Below are 21,442 nucleotides of genomic sequence, written 5' to 3' on the forward strand. Positions count from 1 at the left end.
TTTGAGTTAAATAATGTTTTTATTTTTTCATGTATAATGGAGACATTTATAGCCACAACTTGACACCAAATATTAAAAATTGCAGTCATTCAGTCAGATATACATTCATCTCATTTGAAGCTACATATTCCTTGAATACAATTATCTTTCTAAATTATAAAATAATTTACACCTTAAAACGATGTGTTAAAGATGTCAGTGTGTCTGGTACACAGAAAGATCTTCTTGTAAACATCCAAAAATGAAAAATGATAGAAATATAGATCATCATGACCATGTGTAACTTTTAATTTAGGCCACAGATCTGTTTACAGGTCAATTATATCTGGTGTGTAGGCATCTGTGCAGAAAAGGACATACAATTGTCACATTTTACCAGGATTAAGTGTAATACAAACTTTTCTTTGTACTGTTTAATAAAACCAGTTAAGATTTTTCTGTGCTTGAAAAAAAGATAATAATCACAATTTGACTTCTTGTACATCTGATTATAATTAATTCAGTCATTATTCAATTAGACGACATCCAATAACCATCTTCCACCTCTTCATTTCTTGTGCAAAGCTTGACACTTAAATAAAGATTAAAATTTTAAATGATAGGTGAGGTGATGCAAAGACTGGACTAAGAATGAGCTGATTTTATTGTTTAGAAGTCTGATATATCAAATCAAATTGAAATCTATTTATAGGCCTTTTCCAATCTGTAAAATATATTACATCATGGGTCTGAATGAGGAAAAACCTCCTGTTAAAAAATGACAAATCTTAGTATTATTTTAGAGCAAAGAATGTTCACTGTAATTTATGTTAAACTGTTTTAAACACCAGATGTGGTTTTTTCCAGTATATATAATAATCCCTCATAAATGCACAGTTCCATTTAGAAGTACAGATAAATTTATGAATTGTAAAAATGTAAGTCATTGTAAAGGTTAATATCTTCAGTGGGAACCTTTAGGTTTGAGATTCATAGACAACGACTGGAGAGTCAGAAGGTATCTGAGGAATCATCTAATACATTATTGATTTTGGTCTTTTCATGATGTTCGGTGACAGGAACAAAGTAATAGAAATGAGGGTCAGTCTTATTGTTATCTTTCCCTAAAACCACTGAGGGGAACTGACACTTGGAAGGAAATACTGAAAGAATGTACACCTACATTGTAGGAATTTGAGTTTTTATCTCATTGTGTTTGATTATGGCACCATAAACAATGTATATTCTCATCCATCACTATCATGCACTCATTAAATAACACTTTAAAGTCTAGTCATGTTTAATATGTTAAGCTCTATCTTTATCTCATTTTCCATCTCTTTCTCTGTATTCATAGCAGGATTATCATATGCCTCCATGTGTGTTGTCTGATTGTTTTCCTCTGTTTTTTTCTCATCATCAGTGGCAATTTGACAACATTTACAGCAGCAACAACATTTGGCAGTAATCACACTAACAACTTTATCCCAGGGAGCCAGAGAGTGAGCCCAGAGAGGGAGGAAGTCCCAGGATCTCAGCACAGCAGGCAGACATCCAGGTTTACGTTTCTGTAGCACGTTGATCACAATGATGAAGATCAGTAAGACGATTAGAGGAACGCCCACACCTACCAGTACCTTCCAACCGGCCAGCGACAGGCTGAAGACAAAGAGAGGCAGAAGGAAGAAGCAGAAGATGATGTAGACGGCTGCAAACCAGCGGTAGGAGGCGGTGACGCTCCCTAAGCTCTTCGCCAGCCGGATGGGGATACGAGTGAAGGGGACTGGGTACCAAAGGACGATGCCTGTGATGTTGAACAGGAAGTGCACAAGAGCAATCTGGAGAAGTAAGGAATAAAGGGAATAAGAGGTGGCTTTTCTCCTAGATGAGCTTCTTTGTACTTTTTTGCCTCAGGTGAAGCATAAAACACCCAAAAGAAAAGTGAAAGACTAGTGGACAGCATGGCAAGGTGCATGAAAGCATGAAAACCTGAACTTTTCTGAAATTACACCAAAGTATTGTTTTATTTGAAAGATTATTATCGTTTCCAAGGCCCGTAAACACTGCTTTTTAAATTTTTGATCCATTGTCTTTTTCTGCAAATAAATGAGTCATTTTTTAAAATTTGGAATCTGAAAAAATATTGGAGCAGCTTCTATAAAAAACTAAAATTATACTCAACCAAAAACAGTAAAAACCTGTGGTGTCTTATTTAGTCCAGAGTTGCATATATTCATACAGTTAACTGACCTGCAGTGCATTCCCCAGTGTGTCTCCTGGACTGGCCATAGCTGCCAGGATGGCAGTGGTGGTTGTGCCAATATTTGATCCCAGTGACAGTGGATACGCTCTCTCTATGCTGATGACACCAATACCTACACAAACACAGACAGATCATCTTAAAACACACTTCATACACAAACCAAACACTTTTTCTGTTTTTATTTTTTCAAGTGTAAAGTTTATTATTCTGGACTCTGACTGTATTTAATTAATTTTCATCCTTTAAATGTTTTGCATGATAAAATCAGATAAGATGTCCATGGAAAGTTACATTGTTTTTTTGATATTTCTGAAACAAACTAGATGGCATTGTGATAGTAATGATAATAATGATTAATCGATAAGTGAATGACCTCACCGACAAGTGGAGTAATAGCAGAAGTAAACACCGAACTGCTCTGCACAACAAAGGTCATTCCAGCTCCCACTATAATGGCAATGTAACCTGTGACCCAGCCGAATGGAAATGGAAAATCTGCACACACACAGACTCACAGTTAGATACATGTAATATCAATGTCATATCGACCACTCCGATCTGCTACAGTGGAGATGTAATACAACGCCTCTCACCGGTGTTCAAGATCTTCTTTATGACTGCAGCTACTTGTCCCTTCAGCATGGAGTTGAGCAGTTTGACAATGAGGACCAGACAGGAGCAGAGCACCAGCAGAGACAGAGCCAGCAGGATCAGACCCACAGCCAGGTCCGGCAGGGCCACGTCCACAAAAAGGTGTTTACCTGACAACACACACAGGTGTATGTATGAAATATGGAATACAGAAGATGAAGAGCATCCATCCATCTATCCATCTGTCCATCCATCCATCCGTCCGTCCATCCATCCATCTGTCCATCTGTCCATCCATCCATCCGTCCGTCCATCCATCCACCCATCCATCTGTCCGTCCATCTGTCCGTCCGTCCGTTCCTCCATCAATCCATCCATCCATCCGTCTGTCTGTCCGTCCGTCCGTCCGTTCCTCCATCCATCCATCCATCCATCCATCCATGCATCCATCCATCCATCCATCCATCCATCCGTCCGTCTGTCCATCCATCCATCCATCCATCTGTCCGTCCGTCCATCTATCCATCCGTCTGTCTGTTCCTCCATCCATCCATCCATCCATCCATCCATCCATCCATGCATCATCCATCTATCCATCTATCCATCCATCTGTCCATCTGTCCATCCATCCATCCGTCCGTCCATCCATCCACCCATCCATCCATCTGTCCGTCCGTCTGTTCCTCCATCCATCCATCCGTCCATCTGTCCGTCCGTCCGTCCATTCCTCCATCCATCCATCCATCCATGCATCCATCCATCCATCCATCCGTCCATCCATCTGTCCATCCATCCGTCCGTCTGTCCATCCATCCATCCATCTGTCCGTCCGTCCATCTATCCATCCGTCTGTCCGTTCCTCCATCCATCCATCCATCCATCATCACCCATCCATCCATCCATCCATCCATCTGTCTGTCCGTCTCTCTGTCCATCTATCCGTCTCTCTGTCCGTTCCTCCATCCATCCATCCATCCATCCATCCATCCATCCATCCATCCATCCATCCATCCATCCAAGTTGTTAAAATGTAACACTCTTCTTTTTAATATACGTATGATTGCAATTCAGTGTAGAAAATGAAAATGCTGATGAAACCTGATCTTACATTTCCCAATGTTGTATGTTTTACTAACATTCTTCAGTGTAATAGTTTGGTTTCCATCATCCCAGCAGAACAATGGATCAGTGCAGTTCTCTGGACCAGGAACTGTAACATTCATTAATGTCTGAAACACAGAGGCACATTGAAAATAAACATTTTCATTATGATACTGAATATTTGTCATGAATCTGATATGTTTTAGTCTTACTGTGTTTGTGAAGGTTTGGCACCATTTCTTGATGAGACTCTTATTCCTTGCCTCTGGGTCTCCAGTGGCAATTCCACTAATGACAGACTCATCCAACTAAGTCACAGGGAGGGACACACAGAGCACAAATGTACAACCACAGCAAAGATAACACTAATATATATATATTAATCTTATCTCTAACAGAGGTTTGAGATGTTTTTAAATGGTTAAAAAAAATACTGCACAGTGGTTTCAACCTCTGTATTGGGTGTGAGCCATACTGTTATATAGGTAGAACAGATTATTTTAACTGATAGTCTTTGGGTATCTGTAACAACTGTATAATCTATCAAGTTAATTGAATGATAGCGGCAATAAAAGCTGTTTCCTAATACCATGATTAGGAAAAAGTCATCTCACCTGTATTATGGATTCAGTGAGAACATCAGTGATTACATTCAACAGATCTGGGGCCTCTCCACTCTGGATGTTGAAAGAGTCAATGATGAGCTTAGTGACCACATACAAATAACCTGTGGCAACTTCCAGAGGCAGCAACACCAGCACCGACAGCCAGTTGAAGAAGTCATGCACCGTGGCCCCTGCAAAAGCCCTGGGTCATCATGGGGACAAGGTGGAGGCACGGTAAGTACAATGACCTTTGAACTCTTTAATGGAGACTATATATGATTACTGTCCAGGGAAGTCAAATCTTCCTGTTGTTTGTATTTTTCACATAAGCTGGATGATTATAAATGGAAATAAATAGATTAACATTAACTTCTTTGGGCAAAGTGAATGATCTATTGTTCAAATTACATGATTATATGGAAGTGCTTAGATCTTTTTTTAGTGAGTTTTAACCAATTGTCAGACAGAATAATTACCTGCGAAAAGTACTGCGGTCACCAGCCTGTGTCATAGCAACTAGCGTGTTGGTGACAGAGGTGCCGATGTTGGTGCCCATGATGATAGGAACGGCCAGCTGGACTGTTAGCACTGCAAAAGCACACAGAAACCATCATCACCAGACCTCTTTTAGCCTCTGCTCTACTACTCCATCATCATCATTATCATCATCACATCATTTAGACCTGTGAATGAATATGTATTTACAGGGTGGGGAAGCAAAATTTACAATGAGCATTTAGTTGTTTTTTCTCAGCAGGCACTACGTCAATTGTTTTGAAACCAAACATATATTGATGTCATAATCATACCTAACACTATTATCCATACCTTTTCAGAAACTTTTGCCCATATGAGTAATCAGGAAAGCAAACGTCAAAGAGTGTGTGATTTGCTGAATGCACTCGTCACACCAAAGGAGATTTCAAAAATAGTTGGAGTGTCCATAAAGACTGTTTATAATGGAAAGAAGAGAATGACTATGAGCAAAACTATTACGAGAAAGTCTGGAAGATACTATTAAAGAAGAATGGGAGAAGTTGTCACCCGAATATTTGAGGAACACTTGCGCAAGTTTCAGGAAGCGTGTGAAGGCAGTTATTGAGAAAGGAGGACACATAGAATAAAAACATTTTCTATGATGTAAATTTTCTTGTGGCAAATAAATTCTCATGACTTTCAATAAACTAATTGGTCATACACTGTCTTTCAATCCCTGCCTCAAAATATTGTAAATTTTGCTTCCCCACCCTGTACATATATGTGTTATTGTATTATGTGTTTATGTAAATCATATTATATTTGTTCATAATAATATAAAGCCAGAAACCTAATTATTTACTAGTAAGTATCAGTCATATTATGGCATAGTGTATAGATATGATTACACGAGGAAGGTTATTATTGTTATTAATTATATAAGGAGAAGGGGTAGGAGTTTGTAAGTTGTACTTCTTCTCACTCCTTTTCGAATATGTATTATATGTCTTATGTTTAAGTGTTTTGTTTATTTATTTTCTTCTGTTTGACATTCAAGTTCGAAATAAATACATCAATCAATCATTATGTATGTGTAGACGTGCATTTGTTCGTAGCTCAGTGCCTTTTACTCACATCCAGAGGAAACCATGCTGACTACTATGGAGGACGACGTGGATGAGCTTTGGACCAACAGGGTCACCAAAACACCAATAACTAAACCGGCCAGAGGGTTGGACAAAACGCTGTTGTCCTGAAAGATGTCACCTGCTGCTTTACCTGAATGGGACAATCAAGGGACGGCATTTTCAATATATTTGTGGAGAGTGACTCAGCTGTATGATGAAGCAGTGAGTTTGTGACTCACAAATTACCTCCGACCAGCTGAAAAGCCGAGCTGAGGATGTCAAGTGAGCAGATGAACATGTAGAGGAAACCCAGCAGCAAGGCTATCTTCCCTACTGACACCAGAACCCTCAGCACCTTCCCTTCAGTGTCCAGAGCTGAGTGACACAGAGAGGATTTGGATCAAATACAGGAAGGGGATTTTACATCCAAACAAAACATGATGTACTTGTATTTTACTCCAGTATGTCAGTTTATATTCGTACTCAAGTGCATATTGAAGATAGACTGAATATTCTGAAAATAGCTCTTTGGTTGATGAACACATAAAACTTTAACCCTTTCATGCACAGTGGTCACTACAGTGGACAGCTGTTCGAAGGTGTTCTCTTGTATATTCATGGATTTTGTTGTTTTAGTTCCATATCAGCCAACACAGTGGACACTTATGCATCATCTCATAAACTGCAGTTCATACCATTACTGTAACTGCTATTCTAGATAAACCTGATCTGCACTAACATGTTTGAGTGTAAAAAATTGTGAATTGTTAGACAAAAAGTTTTTTTTTTTTGCATATTATATCCATGCAGGTATGTTAAAATGTGAGAAAACATCAGATTATCAACATTTATTTCATAGTTTTCTCACAGTATATCAGTAAATACATATTTCTTTGCTTCTAACATTAAACGCATGGTGTCCAGCTGAGTGGACATTTTGGTAATTCCATGAAAAATAGGATCATAAAAAAAATCAATCGCATAGTTTTTTTTTGTTTATTTTGTTTGCTTTTTTCATGCCTAAATGTCTAGAATAAAATCTTGATTAAGGTTCTCATTATTCATGCATGAAAGGGTTAACATTTTTCATTATCTGCATCTGTGTATTATCACGGAACAAAAGTATAAATACTGTAATACTGAAACATTGAACTTATTATTCCATTACATTTATCTGACACTTGCATTTACTTATATGCTGATTTTATATTACTACAACTGGCTTCACATAGATCAGAGGTGTCAAACATGTGGCCCAGGGGCCAAATCCGGCCCACCATAGGGTCCAGTCTGACCCGTGGGATGAATTTGTGAAATGCAAAAATTACACTGAAGATATTAATCATTTTAGTTTAGGTTCCACATACAGACCAATTTAATCTCAAGTGGGTAGGATCAGTAAAATACTACCATAATAACTTATAAATACTCACAACTCCAAATTTTTCTCTTTGTAAATGTAAACATTTTCATGTCATTTTACCGGATTTACACTAAAACAAACTATCATTTCACAAAAATGCAAATAACCTGAACAAATATGAGCATTCTGAAACATCTGAAGTGGAAGTTTACCAAAATTCTGCATGTTATTAAATGTTTTGTGTATTTGCAGATCCACTGTGATCTATAAGTTGTAATGTACATGCTTAAATGATAATCTGAGACATAATATTGTTAAAATTGCACTTAGTTTTCTTAAGAAATTTCAGTTGGTTCATGTTATTCGCATTGTTTTAAAGGATAGTTGGTAGATGTAAACATTTTCATTTTCAATTCAGTTTTCAATTTTGCTTTTTTTTTTGCTTTAAAACACAGAGGAACGTTTGGAGTTGACATTTTTTACATATTATTATGTTATTATTTCACCGATCCGGCCCACTTCAGATCAAATTTGGCTTAATGTGGCCCCTGAACTAAAATGAGTTTGACACCCCTGACATTGATTAACTACAGTATTAATGCTCTTACATGTATTAGTTAGCAATAAAAAGATGAAGATTTGGTTTTCTATAATAATGACACACTTTAAAAGGAGACATTGTGCATAATGAGTACTTTTGATACTTTGAAGTACATTTTGCTGATAATACTTCTGTATTTTTACAATGAACAGTCTGCATTACTTCAACATGTACCAAATTAAAGAATCTGAGTACTTTTGCAGACAATAAAAATGCATATTCTAATTCCAAAGGTGCTTTTACACTGGGCTTTCTCTAACAGTAATGTGAGCTGAAATGTGTTTGCTCACTAGTAACTATGCTTTACCTCATTTTAATTTGGACAGACTGTCTATCTCAGCCCTTTGTTCGGATCACACAGAACTCGATGCAGCCCAAACACTCTGATCAACACTCCTAATTGAATTTACTACCTTTAAAATGAAGCAATAATGCCTTAGAAGTTAAGAAAACTAAGAGGGAATATATGGACAGTGAGTACTGTGTTTATTTCACAGCACAAAAACAGTGAACAGCTTCTGTGCAGTTGTGTAATAGTGTGATATGTGTCATTTTATCATATCTACAGTAGGCCAACCCTATGCTATGCACCAGTCAGCACTTGTATTCTTTCCTGCCTGTATACATCTATCTAATCAGCACCTGCACATAAAATTAATGGTGTTTTATTAGAGGTCTTCACCTGACCACGGGACCCCAGTGTCCTTCAGTTCTGGCATGTCCCATGGGTCCACCTCCCCCTGCTCGCCCTCAATTAAGGCGAGAGTCGAATGTGCAGGGCTCGCTTTAACCTCTGTGATAGACAATGAAAACAATAACGTGACACATTCATTGTCATTCTTATGTAGCTCCACACATAATGTTGGTACATTTACCCAAATAAATATGTTTCTCTTACAATATACATATATATGTGAAGTACCTTTCCTTGCATTTTCCTCTTTGTCTTTGCGGTCTTCTTTGCTTTTGTTTTCAGACTCCATTGGCTGAAAAAAATAAATTAAAAAAAAAAAAAAAAAAAAAGGTACAGGTGAGACCCTTCCAAAATATTTGCCTTTTTCTAAAATGGTTTACTCCCAATTTTTGTTGCGTGTAATTGTCTATACTTCTTTCATTTATGAGCTCTTTCTCCACAAATCACATCTGCGGACATGAATGACTGTATTTTTAAAAATGTTTTTCACCTCGTAATACATATTTGACTTTAAAGTTACAATTTCAAACTGTCAAAAATGTATGTTAAATAAATATATGCACATGTTCAAAGAGAAGTATAAAAGATGACTGGTGTGACCATCATGGCTTCAAGTGAAAAGAAAGTCACACATGTACAGACACACACTTTCACTCACATGCCGAGGTATTGATCTGTGTAGTCACATGGTTTGGCTCCAGTAAAATTCCATTAACACAACAGTATGAAAGCTTCAGCTAAAAATATATTCCACTTTACATTACGTTTCATTAATGTGATATTTTAATATATCAACTATAAGATAAATGTCTTATGAAATGCACTAAATATTACACTAAATCACATATTTTTCATTCACTGTCTGTTTATTTTCATATCATTTGAATTCTGTAGTTACTGCTGTTTCTAAATATTGAACCATGGAGTCTCTAAATCCCTGTTTTATCTGTGTTAACAAGACTTAACAGTAAGGTAATATTTCTGAGTCTTATCCACACAAGATATTTATCTTATGCAAACAATATCATCCTGTCATCTTGGGTGAAGAGGAAGTGAATCTTATGCACACGAGTTAATCATTTGTTTGCACAGGATAAAAATACCTAAATACATCACTTTTTATTGCCACCAATGGCTCTGTATTATTTTAATATTTTTTGTAATTTAATGTACACATTGAAAATATTTTTTTAAAAAAATACTTCCAAACTCATCTATTTTATTGTATGTATGCTAAAAAGTCTAAACTTTAAGAAAAGATCTGATGCTACCCTGTACTTTTAGTGTTACCAAACCACAATACAAAATTCTGACCGTTTTTGCGCAAATAATGATGTTATTTTTAAAATAATACCACCTAATTACCTCTGTTGAATGAAAACACTTCAACATATTCAAAAAGGTAGAGAATACAGAAATTCGTTAATGACACACACTCAATATAACTGAAAATAATAATAATAATAATAATAATAATAATAATAATAATAATAATAATAATAATAATAATAATAATAATAATCCAAGTTTGTTAGAGCTACATGTAGGTTGACAGGAGCAGTTTCTTACCTGAGGCAGATGTAGTGAGTCCATGGACCGTGTGCTGACTTCACATGAGTCTCAGGTGTGGAAATAATCCCCCCACGCAGGTGAAGTGGAAGACGTGGGGTCAGTTATATGTAGCCGTCACATCACCATGAACATGTACATACCATAATAGATAACAGGACACACCTTTTCTTGCCTTACACTGTTGTAAACTCTTTGAAAGTTGTGTTGTAATCAAATTCACATTGTACCTGATAAGTCCGGAGTTGGTGGTGTCCTTCACCCTCACCTCTTGCTGTTTTTTATATCTTTGTCCAATTTGCTACAAGACTTTCCAGTGTGTCCGTCCATTTGAAAAAGCAGAAGCAGCCCTGTACATCCTGCATGTGTTGATTAATACTGTGCCATGCTCAGTCCTCAGTGATGTTCGCTCCAGCTGGTGAATCCAGGGTTGAACCACAGGACAGTGTCAGGGAGAGTGGCTCCCCTGGCAGAGGTTCATCCCAAACTCAGAGATCGACCACATGGGGGTGGTGGTGGGGGGATACAGGATGTGAAGTGTGTCGCTCAGGCACCACTTGACATATAATGTGCAAAATAATTGAGCTTGTTTGTGTGTGCATGCTCTACTTTTGGCACAGTGAGGTCTTTTGTAGCAGTCTATTGATCCACTGCACAGTGGTTGATGCTTCTAAATTTCAGTGACCTATAGTAGGTTGGTAAAACTGTGGAGATAAGTCAGTCTAGCCAGTCATTTACACTGACCTGACAGTATTATATGAGGACATGTGGTGAATCCAGCAATAGCAGAATGAACACACCAACCCTAGGCCTTTTTCCTTCCATTTCCTCAAGGATACAGAAAGAAAAACACTTATCAATCAGCATTACACACCCTCTGTTTGTTTTACTCTAATATTGAAATGATCACATGTATTTGTACCAGTGGAAATGTCAAACTCATTTTAGTTGAGGGGTCACATACAGCCCAATCTGACCTCAGGTGGATCTGACCAGTAAAATAATGACTTAATAACCAATAAATAATGTCAACTCCAAGCGTTTCTCTATGTTTAAGACTGAAAAACGTACAATTACATGATGAAAATGTTTACATCTAGAAACTCTCCTTTTTAAAAAATGCAAATAACATGAACAACCATGAATCTCTTATGAAAATTAAGTGCAATTTTAACAATTTGATGCCTCAACTTCTCGTTTACACATGTGCATTACAACTTACAGATCGCAGTCGATCTACAAAACAGTAACAGTTATAATATTGTTAAATTTGCTCTTTTCTTAAGACATCTCAGTTTGTTTAGGTTGCTGTCAAAGTAAGTAAGTTTGTAAATGTAAAAATTTTCGTGTAATTTACTTTTTTACATTAAAATAAAGAGAAAACTTTGTACTTGTCTTTACTTATAGACTATTATGTTATTATTTTACTGGTCCAATCCCTTTTAGGTCAAATTGTTGTGTATGTGGCCCCTAAACCAAAAGGATTTTGACATCCTTGATTGTAAACGTCTTCAGTGAAATTTCTGCCTTTCACAAATTAATCCCAGACCCTTTGCTGAGCGGTATGTTTGACACCCCTGTTTTTGCTCATTCAAGGCCCCTCACTGACCCAGGTTTAAACATGTGACCCGGGCCACCGCTCCACTGTAAATGCTCCACAAATCCCTCTGATTCACCCAGTGGAACCCAGAGTGACGCTGTGTGTCTTCACTCTGACTTGAGCTTTGAACAGAACGGAAACCCTACAATGCATTTAGGAGGGGAACAACTTCACTCTCACTATCTGATCCTTTATTTATTATCTTATGCCTCTAATGTCTGTTTTACCCACAGAAGCCATGTTTTGTGCTGTCTGGGGTCAGAAGCACATATCCAAATGATTTCTAGTCTATTTCCATCTCTTCTGTCACAACATGTTTCCACTGAAATGATAACTGGAGCAACAAGGGGAAAAAAAAACAAAACACCTCTATTTTTAGATTATTGATTGTGATGTACTGATGTCTGTCTAGAACTTCCAGGTCCACCTCTAAACAAACAGATGAATGCATCTTAAACTCTTAGGTTATCCTCTATTTGTTGACCAAGTTTTGGATGATAGCACAAAAGTGTCTTATCAAATGAAACCACCTATAATAAAATGTACACTTTTAAACTATATGCAACAGCATCATCTAGGCTCCTCGTGGTGCAATTACAACACTGTCCAATCATTTTAGGTTTTGAACATCAAAGTTGGATTAATTTTGTTTTCAGACACATTATTCTTCTTATTCCTACTTACATGCATCATTAATCACATTTGACCAGGTTCAGTGATTACATACTGAGTCTCAGTTACACTTTATATATCAAAAATAAATCACATTGTCACAATCATTTAATGAGAAAGGTTAAAAAAAATGTTTATTCCAAATTTATGGACAACAGTGTATTATTTACATGTGTGTTTACATAGCAAAAATGTGCCATTTGTTATGTTTATTTCATTTTAAATACAAATCTGTCCATTTTCAATATTATCATTTGCTTGAAGGTTTACAGAGCTGAGACAAATCAAGCGCTGACCTTCTAAGTAAAAAAATATGTGTGAATTATTGTTCTGTTTTATTGTTTAAAATCTCACTGCTATTTCTGTGAGCTTGACCTGTCTCATCTGATCATTACACTGTATATTTGAAGACTGAAAATGTGCTGCAGTGATGATCACTAACCAGTATACATAGACTAATTTGAACCCTTTCATGCACAGTGGTCACTACAGTGGACAGATATTCTACACCTGTTCTCTTGTATATTCATGGGTTTTGTTGTTTTAGTTCCATATCAGCTAACATAGTGGACACTTACACATCATCTCAAACACTGCAATTCATACAATTATTGTAACTTTGCTGTTCTTGATAAACCTGATCTGCAGTAACATGTTTTAGTGTAAATCAATTGCTAATTGTTATTAGACTGTAATTAACAGTTTTCTGAAAAAAAAGTTTTGTTATTTTTACATATCCTCCTGAGACCCAGCGATGCATTTTGTCCTCTATAGGGGACAAAAGTTTGACAGTTTAACTTAAATGCTGTCTATTGCAAAGGACATTCCATTAAAAAATAAATAAATAAATAAATAAATAAAAATTATTTTTAAAATATATCTGAAAAAAAACTGTTGCATTATGCAGTTTCCAAACAAGATAATTTTTTTGTGTCAAAATGATAAATTTCCTGGGTCTCAGAGGATATTATCTTCATGAAAAGAGCAATAACTAGTGTTTGAGTATGATAAAATATAAGAAAACATTAGATTAGCTGTGTTAAAAATGTTTCTATTTCATAGTTTTCACACAGTGTATCACTTTCTGCTGATGAGTTTTAAATACATGTTTCTTTGCTTCAAAAATTAAACGCATGGTGTCCAGCTGAGTGGACATTTTTGTAACTCCATGAAAAATAGGTTCATAACAAAACAAAAAAAAAACATTTCAATTGCATTGCTTTTTTCATGCCTAAAGAGAAATAACAACACTCAAGAAAAAACTATTGACTAAGGTTCTCATAATACATGCATGAAAAGGTTAAGCATTACACAATTGTCTTTACCTGGTAATGACAAGTGCATTGCTTATTTTGCTGCATGAAATATTTAGTGAGTCCTGCTGGGCCAAACATACCTCCACAGGGTTGCTGGCTGAAAAGGTTTGTGACCCCCTCTTTAGGTTGGACAATCTCCAACAGTAGACTTTTTCATTGTCTACTGTTACTTAAATCACATTAGGTGACTTTGTCTGACTTTGACCACTTCTTGTTTTTATTATTGCATTGAATATTGGTGTTGTCATATTATATTATATTATATTTACTGTGGTAGGCTGGCATCTAAATCTTTTCCTGATAAAATAATACAATAATGTTGTTTAACTCAACATAAAACTAAATTACTAATATAGGAGTCCTGTTGTGACAGCTGTAATGACAGGCTTATTTTGATGACAGTGAAGAAAAGCACTGTACTGGTGGATAATAGTTTTGTGTGAATGACCGTCTACATAAAATAATGAGCTTTAGTGATTCCTTAGCCGTGTGTGTGTGTGTGTGTGTGTGTGTGTGTGTGTGTGTGTGTGTGTGTGTGTGCGTGTGTGTGTGTGTGTGTGTGTGTGTGTGTGTGTGTGTGTGTGTGAGCATATGTTTAGTATGTGAGTAGGGGTGGCCTGACTTTGTTTTGGCTGAATGGAGCGCGTTTTCTTCACATGCACATTTGATATATTTTATTAATTAATTTCAAGAACATTAAGACAATTGGTGTATTTGAACAAAGTCAATTATTTCATAATGATGTTTTTATTGACTAATTTTCAACGTGATTAAGGTGTAATGTGGACTTAATGTACAGCATTAATTAATTGGACCACTAGAGGGCGCAGATTTGCTTTGAGACTTCAACTTTCAAAATAAAACATCCTGTATAAAGCCAGATAACCTCATGTAGCCTATATACATTTTCTGTGTTGTATCAGTTAGTAAAGCGTAACTAATACATGAAAAAATAAATACTGATGTGTCTTTGTGTAACATTTTGAGAACGTCATTACTCTTTTTTTTTTTTTGAACAATTAACATTGAACAGTAAATATACATAATAGTATACAACAACAAGGGTAGAAAGTTCCATAATTCACAAAATATTTTACATTATACAGAGAACTACAGTACATGTAAGTAAAAACATTTGGAAAGAAAAAATAAATAAAAATAAAATCAATAAATAAATAAATAAATAAAAATATGATAAAAATAAAAAAAAATTGCTCGAGGAATAAATAGAGATTATACAAATTGAATAAGATTAAACATTTGACTTTTTTTTTGTTTGTTTGTTTTATTTGCTTTAGAATTTATGCTGTTTCTCAAATTGTCTACGTAATTGGAAAAAAGGGCTTTGAAAACAGGGATGTTTGGATGTTGATGTGCAAATTTGGAGCAATGAATGTTAAAATTTGGCAAAAATAATCAAAAGGTCGATAATATATCTTTTTTCTGGAGTTATTTTATCAATGTGTGATAGGCCAAATAAAATGTGTTGAAAGTTCAATTTACACGAAGAGTCAATTTTTGTGTTTATAAAATTATTTAAATCAATCCAAAATATATGTGTGTAGGTGCAATCCCAAAATAAATGATATTATTGTTTCCTCTGCGTTGCTGCAAAAAGAACAAAGAGTATCAATATTTCTTTTATATTTAATCATACAGGTCTTCACCGGATAACATCTATGAATCAATTTAATCAATCATTTATCAATTTGAAGTAACTTCTTGTACCTTATTAGTAATAATAAATTTCTTTGACAGGATCCAAGTGTTTTTCCAGTCTATGTCATAGTAAATATTATTCCAATAAAAAAACAGCTGCAGGTTTGGAAACAATATCTCTTTGAATTATTTCTCTAATACATTGGTTAGTGGCTTTATCACTCAATAAAGGACAGATATTGCCAATATATATGTTTAACAGGATTTAGTTCTGGGACAATACAACTTTTACCTTTAGGAGCAGACATCAGTAACCTTTTAACTCCATCTGGTATTGCATCAAAAACTATGGCATATTCTTTTGGAATGACAGGGAAATCATAAATAGACAAAAACTCTTCGTAAGAAAAAAACTGACCATTGTCATTAACCCTCCGGTATCCCGTTCAGGCAAGGCCCTTAATAATCACCAAGTGCGCGTTTTTGGCACACTTGTGGAATAATGTTAAAAAAAAAAAAAAAAAAAAAAAAAAAAAATCATACAGTTTGTTTTTAATTCTTTTACACTTTTTTCTATTTCATCAACTTCAGCCGTAAATAAAAATACCAAATACTCAATAATTGTCACATTTTTTAACCCTTTAAATTCCGTGTTTGTAATGTAAACAAACCATTTTTTGGATGCAAAAAACACACAATTTTTTTTTTTTTTTTTTCAATATACTACATAAAAAGTGGATCACATATTATTTGATTTTTGCAGCCTGGCATATGTCAGTGATTAACTCCAAAATTGGTTAATCTGCATTATTATTTTTGGTGCTAGGTCAAATGTTCAAAATTACTAGCATCTGTCACCAAGTGTGCGTAAAATGCACATCTATAAATCAAACTATTAAATATTATATATTGATTTATTTTTCTGCTCTAATTTGATTTGATTTTTGTAAATCAAGGTCAGCCCTAATCATACATATCAAATGGAAGAAATAGTGCGTTTTAGGCACACTTGGGAGACAGATGCTAGTCTTGTAATTTTCATTTGTTTCCAATGTGCAAATTTTAGTTGGTGGCCAGAATTTTAAAGATCATGCAAAAATGAACAACTTTTGAATTGTAACCTTATTTAAATTATGAAAAATAATATGAAGTTTTCTAACACGAAGTGCAAAGTGTGCCTAAAAGGCACACCTGAATACCGGAGGGTTAAGAACGCTATTACTCTTACTGTTAGTTTTCACTTCCGGGTTACGTCAACATTAGCTGGAGCAATGACATTGTACCAAGCAACACACAAGTCACTTATCCAACTTATTCGTGCATCATTTCACATGCTCTGAAAGCTGAAGTGGGTACTGGCATTGCCGATACCATGTCGACCCCCACCTCGGGCTTCACGGAGGACCGACACCGCGGAGGAGCACAGGTGAACAGCCTCCGTTAAGTGGCATTACCCAACAGGATGCTAATGTGCTAGCAGGTTGGCTAACTTTGGATAAACTATTGACCCTGAGCCTCTGTTTAGAAGCGGAGGAGTACCTGCTGGTTTAATCTGTCTAGTTTGTCTTAGATGTGGAGCTGTCTGTGTATTTGTTTGTTAAGACCTTAGTGTTTGTTACATGTGCTGACCTGCAGGGTCCAGTGGGCACTGACTACATCCCCACAGAAGAGGAGAGGCGGGTTTTCTCAGAGTGTAACATGGAGAGCTTCTGGTTCAGGTGTAAGTGTCAGTCCAACACATGAAGGTCAGAACAGATTTTAAGCTCAAACTTTCACACACATGATGCTTTCTTTGTGCTTTCTCTACAGCTGTGCCCTTCACTGTGATCAGCATGGGTATCACTCAAGTCCTAGTGTCTAGAGGTAATACAAAAAATACCATGTAAAACATTCCCTGACATGAGTGTGAACAGGTTTAATTTAAGAACAACCTTGACCTGTTCATCATAGGAACCCTGTCTGCATCTCCAAGGTTTGGATCTCTACCTAAAATTGCCTGTAAGTACATGGTCCTGATTGGACATGTTGATGGTTTTAATGCTCTGTTATACTTCACTGATACAGTTTTCTCATTTATTTAACTAACTGATTAATCAAGAACTGATAATTATGTTAAAATATGTTATAAATAATTTAGAAATACTTATAAATATTCTTTGACTGATGCAAAAGGTATTGCCATATAGCTGTGTTTACATAATATGTGTGTGTGTGTGTGTGTGTGTGTGTGTGTGTGTGTTAACCCTTTCATGCATACTGGTCACTACAGTGGACATCCATTCTACAGCTGTTTTAGCTGCATATCAGTCAACAGAGTGGACGCTTATACACCATCCTATCCACTGCAATTCATACCATTACTGTAACTTTATGTTCTTGATAAATCTGATGTGCAGTAACATGATTGAGTGTAAATCAATTGCTAATTGTGATTAGACTGTAATTAACAGTTTTCTTAAGCAATTTTTTTAATATTTTCTCCATGAAGTAAGAAATAGTATTAGACTATTATAGAAGGTGAAGAAACATCAGATTAGCTGCATTAAGAATACTTTTGTTTCATAGTTTTCACGCAGTATATCAATTTCTGATATTGCATTTTAAATATGTTTTTTTACTTCAAAAATTAAACACATGGTGTCCAAATGAGTGGACATTTTTGTAAATCCATGGAAAAATGGGTTAATTAAAAAAAAAAAAAAAATCAATCTCATTGTTTTTTTTCATGCCTAAAGAGGAATAAAAACACTCAAGAAAAAAAATCTCGACTAAGGTTCTCATAATTCATGCATCAAAGGGTTAAACATACAGTACTTAATAGTTTCCAATAGAAAAAGAACACTCATACATTTCATTGTACAATATAATAACTGAGTGATATGTTACTGTGCAATTCAACAAAAAAGATTTGCATTTTACTTGATTAGAAAATAAAATTCATCTGATCTAGGGCCATGTGGATATGTCTAGGTTTTCTTTACCCAGTTTTAATTCACATAATATGATTTAAAGTTTTTCTAGTTGAGGTTGCCAAAAATCTCACAAATAAAGCACCTAACATCCCCAGAAACAAAGAAAAAACTCAGTAATTAGGGGCCTAATTGTATCAGCAATAAATTAGTAAACAGGTAAAAGTGTTTGTGTTTCTCAAATTTGAGGTTTAGATGTTTGTGTTTGTCATCACAGAAAACGCCTGCATTGTTGGTTGAATAAAAAAGCAATTTCAATGCATAACCTTTGGATGTGGGACATAATATTTTTTGTGCTATTTGTGATATATTAATGTATTATGTGGCACATTATTGTACAGATTCATCTTTAATGAAAAACAGAAAATTCCTTATTTTGCTGTAAATAAATTGTAAATGTAAATATTTATCTATAACGTGTCACTAACAATGCACTTTACAAATCTGGCCTCTACCTTTCGATCACCATTGGAAACCAGTTAATGGTTTGAAGTCTGGATTAATGTTTTATTTCAAAATACCATATCAACTCTTTACAATAGTTTCCATCTTAGTTTCAGGAGCGGTCACTGCTCACTTCTCCTACATGAACAATGCTGAATATTTGTGGTGGCACATTTCTGAGTGTGTTTGTCTCTTCAGTTGCTGGCTTCTGTGGCTACTTGGCTGGAAAGTTGTCATACATGAAGACATGCCAGGAAAAGTTCAAGAGATTAGAGAACTCTCCTTTGGGAGAAGCCCTCAGACAGAGGACTGGACTGCCACCACAGTAGTGAGTTTACAAAGACCAGATGTCTCCAGTGTTAAAGCTGTTTTATTGGACCATTTCACTCCTTTCTGTGTCTTTTATCCCGTTGTCACTCTTTACCAACAGCCTCTTCATTATTATTATGTTCCTCAGTTCCAAGGGTTCTCAGTCGGAGTTGAGTGATCCAGACACCCAGTCATTTGACAGCATGTTCCAGCCAGCCGAGTCCCAGAGTCAGACTCCTGCCCACAACAAAGATTATAGTTATGGGTACAATTCAGAACCACAGATGCAAACGGGGAGAGATGATGACTTCAGTGCTCCAGGTACAACCTAAATCCACCGTATGGGCTTTTCAAAAATGATATAATGACCTTTTTGTAACTGCATGTGAAAAAGGCATAGTAGTTCATTCAGTGTGATTTGTGTGTGTGTGTGTAACAGTAAATCTGTGAATAAAACGTGTTTGGGTTTAAAATTTCCAACCTATACCCAATACTAAAAAAGTATGTGGGTTTATATCCAGTAAGTCTGATTTGGATATGCTGTATCTTCACACTTAAAATTCAAAGACATTGTACCCTGGGCTTCATAAATGCAATAGAAGCCTGAGTTTGTGTCCTTTGATAACATTTTATCACATCTATCTCATACTGTAATGTTCATCCTACTGCTCCTAAGATTTACTGTACAAATCCAGTCATAGTGTACATTTATAACCCATTTAATTGTCCTAGTTCATGTACATTTTCCGTCATGCACTAATGTGTTTCAGTCCAAGCCCAAGTGGAAGAAGAAGAGCCCAGGAGGAAGCCCATATTCTATGAAGACCTGAGGCTCAAGAACAGAGAGAATTATGAAGTGACGCTCACTCAGAAGGCTGAGACCCTGCTCAAACCCCAACCTCAGAGAGAGTCAGAAAGACCTCAGAAAGAAGGTGGGTCACCAATCACAACCTGTTGATGGGCTGTGGAACAAGTATACTGTCTCTGATGTCCTTTTATAAAGTATTACTTTAACTTTCTTATGTTGTCTCTTCTTTCACAGTGAAGAAGAACATCTATGGAGATACCTGGGAAGAATGATTTAGTATCTGAGTTGATATGTCTTAAAGGAGTGATAATTTGCTTTTTTTTAAATGGAATTATGCATTTTAAAACATTTCCCTGTGGTCTAAATAAACTGTAAATGCTATGCTTGGATCTGAATTCTTCGTTAATTAAAGTCTACAGGCCAATTTTCAACAATATTTTTGAGTAATGACATGAAAAAGGTCGTTTTGAGCACTGGCCCTTTAAATGCACATGACCCCCACCCCCTTCCAGGTTGTTGACTGCGCCCTGTCCCATTCAGCCACTTGAGTTTGTTAATACAACCAACAATTAAACACTTTAGGTCATCGTTGACTGTGGACTTCAGAAAACACAGTGGACCAACACCAGCAGATGCCATGGCAGACCAAATCATCACTGACTGTGGAAACTTCATACTGGACTTCAAGCAATGTGGATTCTGTGCTTCTCCACTCTTCCTCCAGACTCTGGGACCTTGATTTCCAAATGACATGTGAAATGTACTTTCATCTGAAAAGAGGACTTTGGACTTTCTAGTCAGTGCTGGTTTGGGCTGCCATGGCATCTGCTGGTGTTGGTCCACTGTGTTTTCTCAAGTCCACAGTCAACACACCCATCTACCAGGACATTTTAAACACTTCATGCTTCCTTCTGCTGACAAGCTTTATGGAGATGCTGATTTCATTTTCCAGCAGGACTTGGCACCTGCCCACACTGCCAAAGGTACCAAAAGCTGGTTCAATGACCATGGTGTTACTGTGACTGATGGACCAGAAAACTCACCTGACCTGAACCCCATAGAGAATCTATGGAGAATTGTCAAGAGGAAGATGAGACACGAGATCCAACAATGCAGATGAGCTGAAGGACACTATCAAACCAACTTAGGTTTCCATTCCACCTGAGCAGGTCCACAGGCTGATCACCTCCATGACACGACACACTGATGCAGAAATTCATTTAAAAGTAGACCCAACCAAGTATTGAGTTCATAGAACTGAACAGACTTTTCAGAAGACTGACATTTCTGTTAAA

The 21,442-nt window shown here is 36.1% G+C and overlaps 2 protein-coding genes and 1 long non-coding RNA gene across 6 annotated transcripts in view; 2 read left to right on the forward strand and 1 right to left on the reverse strand.

The window, feature by feature from the left end:
• Positions 1 to 10,912, reverse strand: slc34a2a (solute carrier family 34 member 2a). Of its 2 annotated transcripts, XM_030147763.1 has the most exons (14): positions 10,601 to 10,912; positions 10,371 to 10,408; positions 9,030 to 9,093; positions 8,790 to 8,900; positions 6,390 to 6,518; positions 6,151 to 6,294; positions 5,016 to 5,127; positions 4,549 to 4,741; positions 4,147 to 4,242; positions 3,942 to 4,062; positions 2,836 to 3,003; positions 2,621 to 2,737; positions 2,230 to 2,354; positions 1 to 1,817 (listed from the first exon to the last, which is right to left on the reverse strand). In XM_030147763.1, the coding sequence occupies exons 2-14, from the start codon at positions 10,392 to 10,394 to the stop codon at positions 1,263 to 1,265; spliced, it is 1,959 nt and encodes a 652-aa protein (XP_030003623.1). In that variant the 5' UTR covers positions 10,395 to 10,408; positions 10,601 to 10,912; the 3' UTR covers positions 1 to 1,262. The 2 variants fall into 2 exon arrangements, with proteins under 2 accessions (XP_030003623.1, XP_030003615.1); XM_030147755.1 differs by having other exon boundaries at positions 10,371 to 10,912.
• The window catches only part of LOC115429158 (uncharacterized), a 21,959-nt gene continuing 10,837 nt past the window's right edge, over positions 10,321 to 21,442 (forward strand). The window contains exons 1-2 of the long non-coding RNA XR_003936731.1: positions 10,321 to 10,331; positions 20,592 to 20,607. This is a non-coding gene — a long non-coding RNA (uncharacterized LOC115429158). The remainder of the gene's footprint in view (positions 10,332 to 20,591; positions 20,608 to 21,442) is intronic.
• On the forward strand, positions 16,858 to 20,536 carry LOC115428950 (OCIA domain-containing protein 1). 3 transcript variants are annotated; one of them, XM_030148223.1, is made up of 8 exons: positions 16,858 to 17,043; positions 17,253 to 17,337; positions 17,427 to 17,480; positions 17,568 to 17,615; positions 19,229 to 19,358; positions 19,488 to 19,660; positions 20,110 to 20,271; positions 20,382 to 20,536. In XM_030148223.1, exons 1-8 carry the CDS (start codon positions 16,990 to 16,992, stop codon positions 20,417 to 20,419), a joined length of 744 nt encoding a protein of 247 aa, XP_030004083.1. In that variant the 5' UTR covers positions 16,858 to 16,989; the 3' UTR covers positions 20,420 to 20,536. The 3 variants fall into 3 exon arrangements, with proteins under 3 accessions (XP_030004083.1, XP_030004089.1, XP_030004097.1); XM_030148229.1 differs by having other exon boundaries at positions 20,122 to 20,271; XM_030148237.1 differs by having other exon boundaries at positions 16,998 to 17,097.

Source organism: Sphaeramia orbicularis, chromosome 1 (genome assembly GCF_902148855.1).
Source record: "Sphaeramia orbicularis chromosome 1, fSphaOr1.1, whole genome shotgun sequence".
Lineage (NCBI taxonomy): Eukaryota > Metazoa > Chordata > Actinopteri > Kurtiformes > Apogonidae > Sphaeramia > Sphaeramia orbicularis.

Bases quoted from the DNA above. Each gene is read 5' to 3' on its own strand.
- LOC115428950 (XM_030148223.1), top strand. From the start codon at position 16,990: ATGTCGACCCCCACCTCGGGCTTCACGGAGGACCGACACCGCGGAGGA. The intron at 17,616-19,228 runs GTAAGTACATGG...TTGTCTCTTCAG, and splicing joins ATCTCTACCTAAAATTGCCT to TTGCTGGCTTCTGTGGCTAC. The intron at 19,359-19,487 runs GTGAGTTTACAA...TATGTTCCTCAG, and splicing joins ACTGGACTGCCACCACAGTA to TTCCAAGGGTTCTCAGTCGG.
- slc34a2a (XM_030147763.1), bottom strand. From the start codon at position 10,394: ATGGACTCACTACATCTGCCTCAG. The intron at 2,355-2,620 runs GTGAGGTCATTC...GTGTTTGTGTAG, and splicing joins TGCTATTACTCCACTTGTCG to GTATTGGTGTCATCAGCATA. The intron at 1,818-2,229 runs GTCAGTTAACTG...TTACTTCTCCAG, and splicing joins CACTGGGGAATGCACTGCAG to ATTGCTCTTGTGCACTTCCT.